We start from the raw sequence: 17018 nt of genomic DNA, 5'->3' as shown, positions 1-17018 counted from the left end.
GGGGGGGGGGGGGGGGGGGGGGGGGGCACAGAAATAAGCGATCACTTGTTAGACTATTTTGGAGGGGATGAAACCAAAAGCATATTAATTGTAGACAAGTACAAAAACACCATTGAATGATTTCTTTCTACAAGCACTCAAAAACATCTAGAAAAAGCAAAAGCCAATACATTCACCAAATCAGATCGATAGTCGGCATTCTACGCAATCAGGTGAAGCACATAAAGCATCTGCATCCAACAAGATAAACTGAATCAAATACCCAGGTTGAACTTGCTTCATCATCCCACCTCATAATGCAAAGGGAATTCTAGTCTAATTCAGGATCAAAATAATACAAACAACGTCAACATAACAAAACAAAATGGCATAGCATCTGACATACAGAAAATGATGAGTACAAAGATACAAGTTTCTTCCTAATCATTAAAAGTTGCAAATCCAACATCAAAATTCAAAAGGTTGATCAATAATTGTCTGCCAGCCATAGGCAAACTTGTTATCAATTAAAGAAAGAAGATGCAACCTGAAGTAAAAACTTCGTCACGGACTAAAATTTAATGGTCTACAAAAGGGAAAAAAAAAAAAAAAAAAATAGAAGCAAGAAAACAAAAACATGGGTAAAAGCTATCAAATTCTTTTCTGAAAAAAAAAAAACTAACAAATGAAATCATACAATCATCAGGTAAGTAGGCATCAAAATTGTTGCCATAACTTTAATACCAATAACAAACATCTGAAACTAAATATTTATTAATTGCCGGTACATATGGAATGACAAAAATGAAGGGTGCAAGAAGAATAACTAAAAGCTATATTGTTCCTAATGTTCAAGGGAAAGTATTAGCCAATATAAAGGTAACCAGAAAAATGCCTGAAATAGATCAATGGTACGTAGGGGCTCCAAAATCATATAAATAGAACAGGATTCTACAAGAGATGGGAACAGGAACAGACAACTTCGAAAGAAAAGCAAGATGTTTTCTTTAAGGTTATGCTTTATGCCCTGAGAAGTAAACCTTGCCCAGAAGAATAATATTGAGTTATTAAAATTCAAATAGGAAAGCTTAAACCCAGTGAAAGCCATCAAAACAAGACAAAAAGGCACGAATGAGAGAAGAAAAAAGAACAAAAAAAACGTGTGGGATCAATGCACCCAAGAGTGTGAGGATTTTAAAATAAGCATGCGGAAATAACATTTAAAAAGTGACGCAAGCATATAAAAAAGAATTATCTTTCATCATATACTAGTCAATAATTATACTAAGCATAAAATTCCAGACAAATAAAAAAGAATCAACACTGGGAAGGAAAAACTCATTCAAAACATTGAAATGAAAAGGCCAGAAACACAGTACCGCTGGGCAAAGGAAAATTCTCAAAACAATATATGACCAGGAAACATAGAGAAGCCAAGGAATAAGCGTAAAAAACAGAGGAAAGAGGTAAGATCTCCCTCTACCCATTGTCTCTAGAAGGACTTGCATATTGCCAGCCTTCCACACACCAAAAGGTGGATGAAATGAAATTTTGAAGAGAATATCTACCACTTTTGAGACCAACTTTGCAGATCAATAAGAAAGCACAATTCTACTCCCTGGCAAAATAGCATGAGCACTACAAAAGAAAAATAAGTATCTCCTGGAGCCGATGGTTTTACCTTAAAATTTTTTCAAAAATCTTGGAATACTCATGAATGAAACATACATATGTCTGATCTCAAAGAAACTGGATGCCCACACTGTTGTAGGGCACTGTTGCAAACTTTCGTCCCATAAACCTCATGACCGGTTTATATAAAATCATAGCAAGGGTATTATCAGAGTGTCTTAAAAAGGTTCTCCCCTTCACAATAACTGGGCAACAAACAGCTTTTGTAGAGGGGCGACAAATACTTGATGCATACCTCATGGCAAACGAACTCATTGATGAATGGGAAAGAAAGAAATAAAAAGGTGTAGTAATTAAACTTGACATGGAAAAGACCTTCGACAAGGTTGATTGGATGTTCCTCAAAAACATTCTTGTGGCAAAAGGCTTTGGCTCAAAATGGCGAAGGTGGATTAAAGGATGCATCCCATCCACAAAGGGTAGATATAAGGTATGCATCCCATCCTGCCTTTTTGTGCCACATGGGGTTTGAGACAAGGAGATCCACTATCCCCTTTTCTCTTCATCATGATAATGGATTGCCACAGTCGCCTATTGACAAAAGCAGAATACGAAGGGTAGGGTAGATATAAGGTTTTCAGATTGGTAATGAAGGCTTGAGCATCAACCACCTTCAATTCGCAGACAACACAATTTTCTAACTTGGAAAATGCCTCTTCCATACAAAACATGATCGAGACAATAAAAACTTCAGAAGGATTCTTTGGACAAAATATCAATCTCCAAAAAAACAAAGATCATGGACATCAATATTAGCATAGATATTATTGAAGAATTTGCTAGCATACATGGTTGTAAAAAGGGAGAATGGCCAAATATATACCTAGGACTACCTCTAAAAGGAAACCACAAATCCTTTTCCTTCTAGAAGATTATTATTGAAAAAATAAAAAGAAGGTTGTCAACGTGGTCATCATGTTAACTTCAAAAGGCGGAAGACTCACCCTAATATAAACCACATTATCCAAGCTCCCCACTTACTACACATCTCTATTCGAAATGCCACAAAAAGTGGCCGCGGATTATTCAGAAACTACTTGTGGAAAGATGGCCCATACCTTGTTTGATGGAATATTAGAAACCTCCAAACACAAAAGGGAGGCCTCGATCTTCTCTCGATAAGGAAGAAGAACAAAGTTCTCCCAACAAATGGATATGGAGATATCATCATGGAGAAAAGGCCTTGCGGAGAAATCTTATAAAGGCTAAATATACTCCTACATCAAATGAAAATCACCCCCTCCATCTTCTATAAAAGGACCTTGGAAGTACATAAAGAAACATCAAAACCTCATCACCAACCGAACTTGCCATAAGGTGGGTGATGGAGGAAGCACATCATTTTGGACCGACCCATGGATTGAAAACACCACATTAGCCCTGAGGTATCCACTTCTGTACAGACTCTCTCATAGCAAAAAAGTCACGATCAAAGAAATGTGGAATGTTGTCAACAAATTTTGGGACCGAAAGCTTGGTTGGAATTTAAAGGATAATGAGGCAACAGAATGGGCGAATTAAGCCTTGACCTTGCCCTTGTGGTATTGTCAAACGAAGCAGACTCGTTGATTTGGCTCCCCAACGCTGACGGGGTCTTTTCTAAAAATTCCTTGATGATGGACATGGCGGAAAAAGTAGAAGCAATAAATCCCAGGCTAACAAAGATAGTATGGGAAGGGCATCAACCTAAAAAGGTGAAGTTCTACCTTTGGAAATAGTGCATAAAGCCATTAGCACAAGTGAAAATCTTAAAAAAAGAACATCTTACATCACTCTTTCTCCAAATTGGTGTCCATCATGCAAGAAAGAAAACGAATCACAAAGCCATTTGTTTATGCAATGCACATATGCTCATAATTTCTGGACACCGATTCTCAATATATTCAGATGACATCTCACATATCCTAGGGAGGTAAAGGATCTTTTGGATATGCCTTAACATACTACCCTTTCAAGAATGCATAAACCCTACTATGGAAAAACCTCTCCATGGCTTCCTTTTAGAATTGGTAGAAAGAAAGAAATTAGAGAATATTTGCAGAAAAGACACATAACTACACAAAACTTTTTGACAATGTTGTTTACCAAGCTATATCTTGGTGTAAACTGTCAAATATTTTTACTTCCTATAGTTATACCTCCCTCATTATAAATTGAGAAGGTCTTTTGTAAACCCCATGGATAATACATCCTTTTTGTAAATTTCAATCATCAATGAAATTGTCTCTTATGAAAAAATAAATAATAAAATAAGTGTCTCGTGAAAAATATGACCTACTGCATTTTTATATTAGTATCTAAAAACTTAGAACATCAGATGTCAAGGAACAAATCTAATGCGACAAGGACGTATAAAATTTGAATGACGCCAAAGTAACAAAACAAAATTTAAAGGTGCTAACAAATCATATACACAAGAACAATAAAATGGGGTACTATTAACACTAACCAGCATGAGGCAACATCACAAACCCTTGATTAAAAAAAAAAAAAAGAAGAAGCAAAGAAACAAACTACAATGGACAAGTGAAATAAAATCCCAGGGATACAACAGACAAGTTAGTGAACATACACAGTTTGGACCTTCAAATAGTAAACGAACAGCCATTACGGATGGAAAAGGAACGGACAATGCAACAATAAAGAACATAAACGGCATGCTTGAAAATTACCTCAATAAAATGGCGGCACATTAGGGTACATGCCCCCAGGCGGCACTCGGGGCGCCGGTGATGTACCCGTGGTGTGTGGGTGCTGATTTAGATAACCAGACGAAGACGATAAACTATATGGCAAACTATCTGGATAACCATTAGAAGGAACTCCCCCAGAATTCGGGGGCAACCTGTACAAACCAGATCCCGTTCCAGCACCGGAACTTCCCTGGCCGCCGGCTGGACCAGCACTCAGACCAGAAAAGCCAGTTGACCCAGGACCACCGTATCCACCACCGTAAGGGCCGCCGCCAAGCCCACCACCATACCCACCAGTACCATTCAGAGAATTTTGTGTTTGACTACCCATAGAAGACAAGCCTGGTCCCAACGACGAGTTCAGCGTATTATGCCCAAGCTGTGGTGGACCATGGAGACCTCCTGAAAACCCACCGTATGATCCAAGACCGCCAGGTCCCCCATACTGTCCACCCATTGAACCAGGCATCGGAGCCTGCGAAGGCATACCCATCCCATCTCCATGAACATTACCTTGATTACCAACAGAGCCCTGAACGCCATCAGGCCCAGAACCTCCAGGCTTTCCCTTCTTTCCATCATTGGCATATTTACAGCTTACTTGTCGCCCTTCAATAGTCTTAATCGGATCCACCAACGCCGCTTGTGCACCCTCCGCCTTCTTGTAGACAAACAATGCATAACCCCTACACTTCCCCGTCTGCTTATCGAACCCCAAAGGCCCTTCCTCAATCTCCCCGTACAGAACAAAATGCGCAAGCAATTTATCAGCAGCCATGTCAATCGGCACATTAGCCACGTAAATTTTCCTCATCGACACATCGGGGGCGTTGGAGTTAGACCCAGTATTTCCTGCAGCTGCCAATTGAGTCACAGTGACACGCCCATCAATCGTTTTACTCGGCTCTTTCAAAGCCAGTAGAGCACCATCAACATGCTTAAACGTAACAAACCCATACCCTTTCGACTTCCCCGTGGCCTTATCTAGAATAACGACGGCCTCTTCCAATTCGCCATATATAGAAAAAAGCTTCCGGAGACCATCGGTCGTAGTGTCCCAACCAAGCCCACGAATAAAGAGCTTACGCTGAGCAACATCTTGATCAGCAACAGAACGTACTGCGTCAAGCACATCCGAATGACAGGAAACCGCGTCTTGAAGAATGTCGATGAGTTGATCCGGAGTGAACCGTTCGATGATCTTGCGAGCATCTTCCGGTGAAAGTTTTAACAAAGAATCGTCGGAGTCGGTAAGAGGGACGCCGTTTTCGTCCATCTTTCGCTTCTTAACGACGTCCATGGTCGAGTCAAGAACGACGTGAAGGGAGGGAACACAGGGAAGAGAGCGTAAACCCTAAAGAAAATCCTACAAATTCCTAAACAGTGACGACGGAGTCGCCGATTGGTAAAATGTGGATCTTTACAGTCCGGTCGTCATTTTTTTGGGCCTTTTGGGCCGATGTAAAAAGTGGGCCAAAGCCATATTAATGGCCCACCAAATCTTTATTTATTTTGAGAAATTAATAATATTTAGTATTTTTTATGACATTTTTATAATAATTAAATGATGTTGGCTAACACATATATTCTAAGCTTGAGTTTTTTTTATGGATGAAGTTTAATTTGGAAATATTCGACCAAATCAACCTTAATAATACCAAATTTAAGCTGAAAATGGTAAGTGAACTCACTGTCTGAATGCCAATGCCTATGAATTAAGTTTGATGAAATTATTTGATGCACAGATAACACATAATGAAATATTCAAGTTTCTAATCTTTTAATCAATGACACGTGTCTTAATCAGTTGATTTTATGTTGAGGTTGGCTTGGTGATTCAAAACATTTGACTGACTTACGGTTACATTTACACAAACAATTTGAATCAATCCAACCGAGTTAACCGTTTAATAAAGGTTATTTGTCCACAAGTTATTTATTATTATTATTTAAAAATTGAAAAATAGAAGTGACAACCACAAATGCTCCAATAGTATAAATTAAACAACACTATTGAAATAATACCTAATTGGATGAACATAATAAAGAACCAAAAAAGGAAGGAAAATCAAAATGGGGAGTCTCCAAAAGCCTATCCATTCGATCAAGTAAAATCATTACAAAGTTACAAAATTGAGAGATGGGTTTTGTTTGTGGATCCTCCCTCCACTTCAATCCAATGAGTTGCACTGTGAATGAAATGAGGAGGGGTTTCTAAAAATAACCCCCCAAAATGGACAGGGCAGAGTGGGGTGGGTTACGCATTGGGTGATGAGAAAAAAAAAAAGAAAAAAAAAAACTCGAAAATGGGGGGAAGCCCGAGTGCCGAGAGAGAGAGAGAGAGAGAAACGGTTTGGTGAGAGAAAAGGCGAGTCCTCGTAGAGATGGGTTTGTCATGCCATTTGTTGTACTTGGTGGGTACTGTTCAGTTTCTCAAAGTTATCTCGCTTTCTTGGGTTTATGACTAACCGTGAAGAAGGTACCTCTGATGGCGATATGATGGGCAGAGGAAACGCTGCTTCAATTCTCCTTCACAACGGTGCAATACCCATTTCCATTTTGTTATCTCTTAGCCCTAATTCATGTCTTGCTTCTTGATTCTTGATTCCTGATTCCGTTTGCATGTTGATGGCGAATGTAATGCCTAGCTGAGGTGTTTTTTTGTAGTGGGTTTGTTGTGTTTTTTGTTCATTTAAGCTTATATGGTTTCTGTGAGATGTATGATGGATTTTGATGCGTTTTGAGCCGGAAACGAAGATTTCTGCAAATGGGTATGAAAGGATTCTTTACATTTTTATTGCGTTCTTCTCGTTTGTAAGATTTATGGAAAAATAGTAATGTTGTTCAGTGATTTATGAGTTTTGGATTCAGAATAGAGAAATTGACACTAGGACACTTAGGAAATGGGAGGCTGATACATATCTGTCTCGTTTTCTATTCTATTCTATTCTATTTGAAATGCGGAGTGTCTAAGAATGCTGGCTATGAAGGGGTCGACAACGCTTCCTTGTCTTGCGACTTTGCTTTTGGTTCGAGTGAAGGAAAAATGGGGGTGGTGGAAGAAGTTAGTCTTTCTTTGGACAAGTAAGATGAGAGCGTAGAAACACCACTTCTTAACGCGCTTGTAAGATTTATGGACGAAGAAAGCAGAAATGTCTCTATCTCGGTAGTCATTCTTTAATGTTTTCGTTTTGCATCGATAAACATTATGGATTGTCTGGATCAATGATGCAATTGACGGATGATCTATGGAACTGTTATAGAATATGGAAGTGCTGGTAACAACGGGATTTTGTCGCTTGCTTTGTGTTATTTCATCGAAGTGAAAATGGCATACAGAGTTTGAAGTAGTTTGGAATGTCAAATTTCTCTTTAAGGCTTCAGCAGCACAAGCGTTAGATGAGTATATTTTAGCACATTGAAATCCTTTATGCCTATTTTATCTGCATATAAAAACATTTTCTCTTGCAGTTTTTCGAGTACCTTCCCAGATGCGTTCGTCGTATATTGCATTCACATTTAATTACATTCTACCAGCGGACGCTCAAAACGCCCCCCCTTGTATAGTGTTTTTTTGAACAAGAAACCAAATTTTTCATTGAATAAATGAAAAAAGACTAATGCTCAAGGAAATAAACTCTGCAAGGGAGTGAAAGAAGAACGATATAACCAAGAAGTATGCAAAAACAAAAGAAACAACAAAGCAACCCAATTATCGTTCATTCAATGTCTGTTGTTATTTGACTTGTGTCCTTTAAATTGGATCTGATTTAAGTTAAACGTTCTTATTGTTTAAATGCTCGAAAGTAATGTTTGATTTCTCATGCTACAGGTCCTGCCTTCTGAAGTAATGTATGTGTAGGGTAGATAAGTGAGGGTCGAAAGACGGTTTTTGGTCCATTCGTATGGATTTCCAGGATGATGGCTTTGAGGGTTCTGCGAATGAAGACACTATTTTTAAGGAGGTTTTCTTTGGGAATAGTTCTAGCCACTCCAATAGATGTCCTTGCAAAGCATTTAGTAATAAACATGAGCCGTGGAAGATAAATGATGCATCTTTATGTTCAAGTAGTGAACTCTCGACAGTGTCCAGTCATTCTTATTCAAGAAATATAAAGGTTGATGAATGCTACAATGCTACTGAGAATATTAGGACCGATTCTGCACCGTATAGTTTTCCATGCAAATGCCCTTCAGTGGAAGACAATTATGAGAATGCAAGTGCTAAGCGAATAAAACTTTCAACTGATGAACCTTCTGATTCTATACCCGATCTAGGTAAGGTTATGAACTCATCAGTAATTATAAGAGAATCTGCTTCTACATTCCACGTTGTAGAATCGTCTAGACAGGGTATTGTATCAAGTTGCTACCTGTTAAAGGATTTTATAGAAAGGGACAGCGATCTGGGCGAACCTGATGAACCCAAATGCACGTCGTTGATTTTAGAAGGTCATGAACCCAATATGGTGAATAAAGTTAGTGCTTCGCCTGTTTCTGAAGAGAGCTCAATGACCAGACTCTTGGTAGCAAGTCCTTCCGATACATTCAACGAGAAGTTTGGATCTGCATTACATTTGGAGGTAGGAGAAGCGAAATTTCAATGTCCAGAACTGGACACTTCCTTGAAGACAGATTTGATAAGGGATCCCCGTCCTCTTCTCCACTATCATGTTGTTCACTTACTTATTGCAGCTGGATGGTCTATTGAAAGGCGCAAAAGACCTTGCAGGCGCTATTTAGAAACCGTTTATAGATCACCCCAGCGAAGGCTCTTTCGTGAGTTTCCCAAAGCTTGGAGGGTTTGTGGTGAACTCCTATTTGCTGATAGATGTCGTTTTGTAAAAGAATCTGACATCAAGGAATGGACCGGCATTCATCAATTCTTATTTGATCTTTGTGACACACTGTTACAGGTTGGGAAGGAAATGAATCAACTAGGAGCTTCAACGTCACTTGCTCATTGTTGGGTTATTCTAGATCCCTATGTTCAGGTTGTTTCGATTGACAGAAAGATTGGTACACTTAGGAAGGGAGAATTAGTTAGAGTTACCCGTAATATTAGGGTTATTGGGAACAATAAGACTGATACTTTTGTGACATTAACAAATGAGGATAGTATTTGTAACCTATCTGCTGACAAAAATGCACCTCCACTCCACGATCATTCACCGTCTGCCAAGAGTGCATTAACGGAGGCTGCATTGAAAGATCTCGATGGTGGCAATTGTGCTTCTGATGAGCAAACCTGTGATACAAGTTTATCTAATTACTATGGACATACAAAAGATGGAACAATGAAATTTCCGACAAGGGTGTCTAATTATGTCTCCGACGTAGGGGATGGTATGAATTGCTTGGTCAGTCATTGTAGTGCACTCAAACCAAGATGTCCGCCTCGTGGTCCTGTTCTGTCTGGAAATTCAGATTATGTTATCCCAGTTTCTGGCCCTACATCTCCTTATGAGGACAGCGCTTTGTATAGCTCGGATGAACAGAGCTCTGAAAATCAAGTTGAAAAGCCTAATGAAATGGTGAAAAATGCACTGATGCATTCCCTGGGAGAAGGAAAAAAAGTGGAAGTCCCATTCAATGATAAGATGCAAAATAATCTGGAAGTATCTCTGAATTACTGTCCAAACTATATAAGCGATGATTTATCTCATTCTTGTGCTTCACGGGTCGTACAGAAGTTTACACATAAAGAAGAAGGTGGGCAGCACGTTTCAACTTCAAAGTTCAAAACAGAGAGTAAAGTTTCTGCTGTACATTCTAATTTGCAGAAGAAAGGGCGTAGAAAGTGTAAAAAGATATCTGAAATTAATCCTACCTTGCCACCTCAGACCGATATTGACGTGAGTTGTTCTCAATTGGATATGATAGAATACCAGAAGTCCCATATAGCTGATACGAAAAACATGGACGGTGATGTGAAGTCCTTGTATCTCAGTCCTATTTCATGCCATTCTGAGAGGAAAGGTTCAAAGTTCAAAAAGATTTATGACAGTCTTAGAGGTTCAAAAACGAGAAAGAAGAAATTGAACGAATGTCAAATTGAAGATGATGACCTATTAGTTTCAGCCATAATTAGAAACAAAGATGTCCGTTCGAGTGCTGCTGGATTTTCCCCTGTAAGAAAGTTCTTAAAGCCGAGAGCAAAAACGAACCGCAAAAGGCAAAAGAGTAGTTGTAAGCTACTCCTAAGAAGCTTGGGTAATGGGGAAAAGAATTATAAAGATGGGAAGTGGTATACCATTGGGGCTAGAACAATCTTGTCATGGTTGCTAGATGCTGGGGTTATATCCTCAAATGGCATGATCCAATATCGAAACTCTCGGGATAATAGTGTAGTTAAATATGGTAGAATTACTGGAGATGGCATCATCTGCAGTTGCTGCAGTGAGCTACTCTCAATAACTGAATTTAAAAGGCACTCGGGTTCCAAATTTAATCGTCCTTGTTTGAATCTTTACTTGGACTCTGGGAAGCCTTTCATGTTATGCCAGCTTCAAGCGTGGTCAACTGAGTATAAGACAAGGAGAAGTAGGACCAGAACAGTTCAAGTCGATGAAGATCGAAATGATGATTCATGTGGGATTTGTGGTGATGGGGGAGAGCTAATATGCTGTGATAATTGCCCCTCTACATTCCATCATTCTTGTTTGTCAATTCTGGTTTGTCTCTTCACTTTTTGGTAATTTGATGATGAATTTTCTTGTCTCCTTACCGCCCACTCGTGTTTAGCTGTACTTGTTTACTACTATTATTCAGTATGTTTTTTTAAAACTTTTTTTGGTTCTCTCATGTCCAATACTACTATTATTCAAGTGTTTCCTTTTGGAGTTAAACCTTATATGTATGTGTTGGGAAATGATATGATTAAATAAATAATGCCTCTTAACTATTGAACTTTAGGAGCTCCCTGAAGGCAACTGGTATTGCTCAAACTGTACATGCCGAATATGTGGTGATCTGGTGAATTATAAAGAGTCGTCGAGTTCTTCTGATGCACTAAAATGTTCTCAGTGCGAGCAAAAGTGTAATTCCTATGCCTTCCCTATAATTATTTATATTTATTTTGTTATAAAAAGTGAGCTTAATCGGCTTATCGTATTTGACGTGGAAATTAATTTCTTTAGATATCTTTGCATGTTGATTTCTGTGAGGATTATACATTACTGGATTTCTGTGGACGGTTGAACGTTTGAGAGCTGAGATTATGCTTAAAGGAGGCAAACGAAAACTAGAGGAATTGCAGAACCGTTCCCAATCGGAACAAATCGTAGATAGATCCTACATAAATGACTGTTTTTGGAACTCGAAACCACTAGATAAGAATATCATCCCATGACCTGTGTAAGGGATTTTCCTCCTATCAGAAAACTGTCCTGATTCTCGTGAGCCGAAGAATGACGTTTGACATGGTTTGGATTACTGGAGGCCAACCACAAGTTTAAAAAGCTTCCTCAATAGTTCCATAGCAAAAGAACAAAGAAGAACAGATCCTTTGAGAACTTCTCATTGCTTTTAAGCACATAAAACCATAACTTGGCAGAAGAACCATAGAAGGGTCTCCTTGTAGTAGTACCTCTATTAACTCATCCATGATAAACTAAGTTTCTAATATGTGACTATTGCACTAATTGTTGGCGTTTTGAGGAGAGTTTATTCTTTCTATTTTTGCTCAAGTTCTCGTGAGGGAACTCCTAAAAATGGGTATCTCATCCTTCTAATAGATTGTTGGTTAAACAGATCATGGGCGATGCCTGAAAGAAAAAGACATTGATTATGGAGCAGAGTCTCTTATTTGGTTTTGCAGTGAGAGTTGCCATAAGGTATTTTTGTATGATTCTTCTGTCCTATTCTTTCTATTGTGGTAAATTTATTAGATTTGGTAGAAGATGGAATTCAAAAAAAGGCGAAGATATCCCAAATAACAAATATTCTCAAATACCTGATCCCACATTGGTTGGAGAGATGGAGAGAGGAACGAAGCATTCCTTATAAGGGTGTGGAAACCTCTCCCTAGTAGACGCGTTTTAAAACCTCGAGGGAAAGCTCAAAGAAGACAATATCTGCTAGTAGTAGGCTTCGGCTTTTACAAATGGCATCAGAACCCGACACAGAGCAGTGTGGGATCCCAAGGAAGGTAAATTGTGAGATCCCACATCAGTTGGAGAGGGGAACGAAGCATTGCTTATAAGGGTGTGGAAACCTCTCCCTAGCAGACACGTTTTAAAACCTTGAGGGGAAGTCCAAAAGGGAAAGCCCAAAGAGGACAATATCTACTAGCGGTCAGCTTGAGAGACTGAGTGGTGTGCCAACGAGGACATTGGGCCCCCAAGGAGGGTGAATTGTGAGATCCCACATCAATTGGAGAGGGAATGAAGCATTTCTTATAAGGGTGTGGAAACCTCTCCCTAGCAGACACGTTTTAAAACCTTGAGGGAAAGTCCGAAAGGAAAAGTCCAAAGAGGACAATATCTACTAGCTGTGGGCTTGGGCTATTACACCGAGTTTCTCCAAAAAAAGAAAAAAAAAAAAAACATGTTTTACATTAGTTACCTTGTACATTTTATGATTTATGTTGCTGACCAAGTAACGCAGGCATACCGAGTATTTTTTAAAGTAGAAACTATGCATTGTCGATCTTGCTGGTTCTGATATTTACATAATGTTGTTCACTGATGTGTGCAGATTTACACAGGTCTTCAGTCTCAACTTGGGTCGATCAATCAGTTTGCTGACGGATTTTCTTGGATGCTTCTTCGATGTATTCATAGTGACCAGAAAATTCTATCGACCCCACGCTTAGCTATGATGGCAGAATGCAATTCCAGATTAGTAGTGGCTCTTACTATAATGGAGGAATGCTTTTTGTCCATGGTAGATCCAAGAACAGGAATTGATATGATACCACATCTCGTGTACAGCTGGGAGTTAGTACCTTTTCCATTTGTTTTTTTTTTTTTTTTTTTTTTTTTAAGAAACTGCGGACAATATCTGTTAGCTATGGGCTTGGGCTGTTACAAATGGTATCAAAGCTAGACACCAGGCGGTGTGCCAGTAAAGACGTTGGACCCCCAAGGGGTAGATTGTGAGATCCCACATCGGTTGGAGAGGGGAACGAAGCATTCTTTATAAGAGTGTGGAACCCTTTCCCTAGCCGACGCGTTTAAAAACCGTGAAGCTGAAGGCAATACGTAACGGGCCAAATTGTTTTGCACTACTCCTTTACAAAAATCCTAAGTAGTTTTCTTCTTCACCATGAATTAACTCAGTTTTCCAAATTGTCTTACCTGTTCCTTCACAACTGTCTTCTGCTAAATTGTTCTCAGCTGCATTTATACTTATAAACTCTCTATTTTCTTACGTGTTGCGCAGGTCGAGTTTTCCTCGTCTGGACTTTCATGGATTTTACACTGTGATACTAGAGAAAGATGATGTGCTGCTCTGTGTAGCATCTATCAGGTATCCAAAATTCTTCTCTCGTAGCGTTTATCCTTAAATTTTATTTGTCTTGGCATTTCGAAGTTTTCACATTGAGTTCAATGCGAGAAGTAGAAGCGAGAAATAGTAATGTGACCATGGATTTTAGCGAGAAGTAGTAAGTTTTCACATTGAATTCTTAAATGAATTCTTCTCTAGACTTTCATGGATTTTACACATGTTGGTCTGTGTGGATAGTCTTCGCTTCTTGAAGCAAGAAGTAGTAATATGACCCTGTTGTAGAGGATTTCGGGGAATGTCGGGACCATCAGGTGTCAAATCTAGATTTCGAATCCTAATCCTAATCTTGAACATGGGTCGTTACAACTTATTAGGAGCTAACAGGAAAGTTAAATTCAAAGGCGTCAAAGTTCAAGAGATTGTTCGACTCCATGGTTTTTCCCGATCCATAGTCATATCAGAGATAGATGGCCAAGACATTTGATTGCTTTGTCACCATCAGTTAGTTTTATACATCTGATGAACTTGAAGAATATTTTGCTTTTGGAAATTGTAACGACTCATATCCACTACTAGCAGATATTGTCCTCTTTAGGCTTAGCCCTTTTGGGCTTCTCCTCAAGGTTTTAAAACGCGTCTGCTAGGGGAAGGTTTCCACACCCTTATAAATAGTGGTTTGTTCTCCTCCCCAACCAACGCGGGACATCACAGAAATAATATATTCTAGAGCGTTTACTGATTGTGACCCATTACAAATATACATGTAGCTATGTTCTATGTTTATTCCAACTTTCTTGTTGCAGGGTACATGGATCAGAAGTTGCTGAGATGCCCATCATTGCAACTTGTAGTAAATATCGTCGCCAGGGAATGTGTCGGCGTCTACTGAACGCTATAGAACAGGTACTTTCCCATGTCTTGCCAATAGATATGCTTAAACTGGTTAGTTTTGGATGAAAACCGTTAATACTTTTTTAAAAATTTCTGAACATACTCTTAAACTTTGTTAAAAACTTCTAAAATATGCTTAAAAGTGTAAAGGTATTAACGTTACTTTCCAAAGTTCGTGGGTATTTTTGAGATCTGGTGCTAACCGTTCCATCTATGACCTATCATTATTGGGTCGATCTGACTGGTGGTTCCTACATCTCTCGCCCTTTAGGTTGGTCTTAGTACATGCTAACCAATGTAGATGCACGTTTTAGTAGATGCTAACCCATGTAGATTTTTTTATCGAAGTGTCGTTCATCGTTATTTTTTTTGGGCGTTCCAGATGCTATTGTCCTTTAAGGTGAAAAAGCTTGTGATAGCTGCAATTCCTAGTCTAGTGGAGACATGGACCGAAGGGTTTGGGTTCATACCCGTGGAAGATGTTGAGAAACAAAGTCTTCACCGGTTCAATCTGATGGTGTTTCCTGGGACAGTGCTACTCAAAAAAGCCTTGTATGTAAGTGCTCAAAATTCAGAGAACACACAAGGCAAGTGTTACTTCTTCCCTATACTAAACTCATCTTAAGAAATAGAGAACGAAATGACGTAACATCGTTTCATATGAACGGATCGTATAGCAGGAACTCGTTCGGATGCTGATTCAAAACAACAATGTGTTTACTCCTGTCCTGATGAAGCACGTCCTAGAATGGAAACGATACGTTTAAAAGATCAAGACTTGCATGAACACGATGAAAAGACGAAGAACGATCACAAGGGAAATCCAGCTCCAATTGATTCATCCACATTGCATTTGGTTGAATCTAATAGAATGGATACTTCCATTCAGTCAACACTACAATCTGATGGAAACTGTTGCACTGACGAAGTTCGAGCCACGACCCATGAGTCGAAAGAGTCGTTAGAACAGGACGTTGAGCTTCCAGAAGGAAAGAGCTGGGATAACGAAGTTCACGTAGCCACTATGACGAGATTAGTCGAACCTTTTGTACTAACTTAGGCAATAATCAAACTTTAGAGAGAGAGGAGTCCAGGAAATGAGTTTGCAGGACCATTTTTCAAAGCTGTCCTGTGAACATGAATTTCCAACGTTAGGGAATACTTGAAATCTGATCCCATCCCAAATAAAGAAAACTCGAATCTTTTGATTTTTTTAGTAAAAAATATATGTTTTAACTAGTTAAGCTGTTATTATTTACTGTGGTAAAAAAATTAAGCGGGTGAAACAAGGTAAATTGGAGAGGAGTCGAATTCGGTACGAGTTGCCTAATTTTTTTTAGGGGTATTTTAGGAATATTAGTGGCAACATAATTGTAATAACTAGGATTGGTCGGTCATAAACAGGAGGTTAATTAAGACGAGCAAATTTATTCATTACTTTTAGTCAAACAAAAAGCGACCTTATTTTTTGATTTTTTTTTTTAATTGTAGTTATTTACATAAAATAATTTTATAGGTTAAAAGACAAATAAATTCTTTTAAAAAATCCATCAAAATTTAATGTAATTAATTTGGCTTAGAGATTCCAAGGTAAATAATTGAATGCAATCAGGAAGTTAATTAAATTAACCTTAATTGAATTTATCACTTTAATTTATGAACTAAAAAATTATTAAATAAATAAATTATCTTAATTTTTACTCAAGGATAAAGGCAAAGGAAAGAAAATCTGAGGTCGGTGGCCCCCACCAACCGGCAACCAAAAACCAGAAACTCTCCGTCTCTGAAAGCGCCATTTCTTCCGATCGGAATGATCCATTATCGATCTTCGTTTACATTTCGATTCCATATAATCTGAAGCTCAGTTGGGTTGCTCTAGCCCTACGCCATGCCTTCCTCGCCTAAGCTTTTCCACGCGCGCCACTCGCCCACTTCTCCATTCTACTCTCGCAGATCCTCAGTGCTCCTTCTAGTTACTTGTTTCCTCATCGGAATTTCTGGCTTCATTTTCGGATTGACCTCGTTTTTCAGTCCTCGCCTTAGATATAATTGTTCTAATCGTGACCCGAGGACTGTCAAAGTCGTTTGGGATAAAGCGGCTGATTCTGGTGGCGTTTTTGGTGCTGGTACTGGAGGGATTGGTGGCGATGCGAAGCGTCATAAAGTGATGGGGTTTGTGGGCATCCAGACTGGGTTTGCATCTGTTGGTCGGCGGCAATCTCTGAGGAAGACGTGGTTGCCACCTGATCGGGAAGGGCTTCAACGGTATTGTTTCCGTCTTGATTCGATTTTTTTTTTTTTTTTTTTTTTTTT

General features: G+C 39.0%; 3 protein-coding genes across 8 annotated transcripts in view; 2 read left to right on the top strand and 1 right to left on the bottom strand.

Moving 5' to 3' along the window:
• Positions 1-5745, bottom strand: part of LOC111446005 (UBP1-associated protein 2C-like) — a 7114-nt gene extending 1369 nt beyond the window's left edge. For 2 of the 4 annotated variants that reach the window (XM_023084612.1, XM_023084613.1), the window contains exon 1: positions 4344-5745. In XM_023084612.1, coding sequence (XP_022940380.1) covers positions 4345-5664 — 1320 coding nt within the window. In that variant the 5' untranslated portion in view covers positions 5665-5745 and the 3' untranslated portion in view covers position 4344. Of the gene's footprint in view, positions 1-45; positions 316-4343 lie in introns of those variants that run through there. The other 2 variants (XM_023084611.1, XM_023084610.1) reach the window with 2 other exon arrangements.
• Positions 5746-6445: 700 nt separating this feature from the next.
• LOC111446000 (increased DNA methylation 1-like) overlaps positions 6446-17018 on the top strand; it is a 24805-nt gene continuing 14232 nt past the window's right edge. The window contains exons 1-9 of one of the 3 annotated variants that reach the window (XM_023084596.1): positions 6446-6903; positions 8197-11038; positions 11280-11403; positions 12117-12199; positions 13062-13303; positions 13749-13835; positions 14618-14717; positions 15088-15292; positions 15386-15791. In XM_023084596.1, coding sequence (XP_022940364.1) covers positions 8270-11038; positions 11280-11403; positions 12117-12199; positions 13062-13303; positions 13749-13835; positions 14618-14717; positions 15088-15292; positions 15386-15765 — 3990 coding nt within the window. In that variant the 5' untranslated portion in view covers positions 6446-6903; positions 8197-8269 and the 3' untranslated portion in view covers positions 15766-15791. The other 2 variants (XM_023084595.1, XM_023084598.1) reach the window with 2 other exon arrangements.
• The window catches only part of LOC111446007 (probable beta-1,3-galactosyltransferase 14), a 5201-nt gene continuing 4620 nt past the window's right edge, over positions 16438-17018 (top strand). Inside the window, exon 1 of the mRNA XM_023084614.1 lies at positions 16438-16970. Coding sequence (XP_022940382.1) covers positions 16594-16970 — 377 coding nt within the window. The 5' untranslated portion in view covers positions 16438-16593. The remainder of the gene's footprint in view (positions 16971-17018) is intronic.

The sequence above is a fragment of the Cucurbita moschata genome, unplaced genomic scaffold (assembly GCF_002738365.1).
Source record: "Cucurbita moschata cultivar Rifu unplaced genomic scaffold, Cmos_1.0 Cmo_Scf00008, whole genome shotgun sequence".
Taxonomy (NCBI): Eukaryota; Viridiplantae; Streptophyta; class Magnoliopsida; order Cucurbitales; family Cucurbitaceae; genus Cucurbita; species Cucurbita moschata.
The sequence above is the reverse complement of the archived record's forward strand: the minus strand, read 5'-3'. Positions and strand labels throughout refer to the sequence as shown.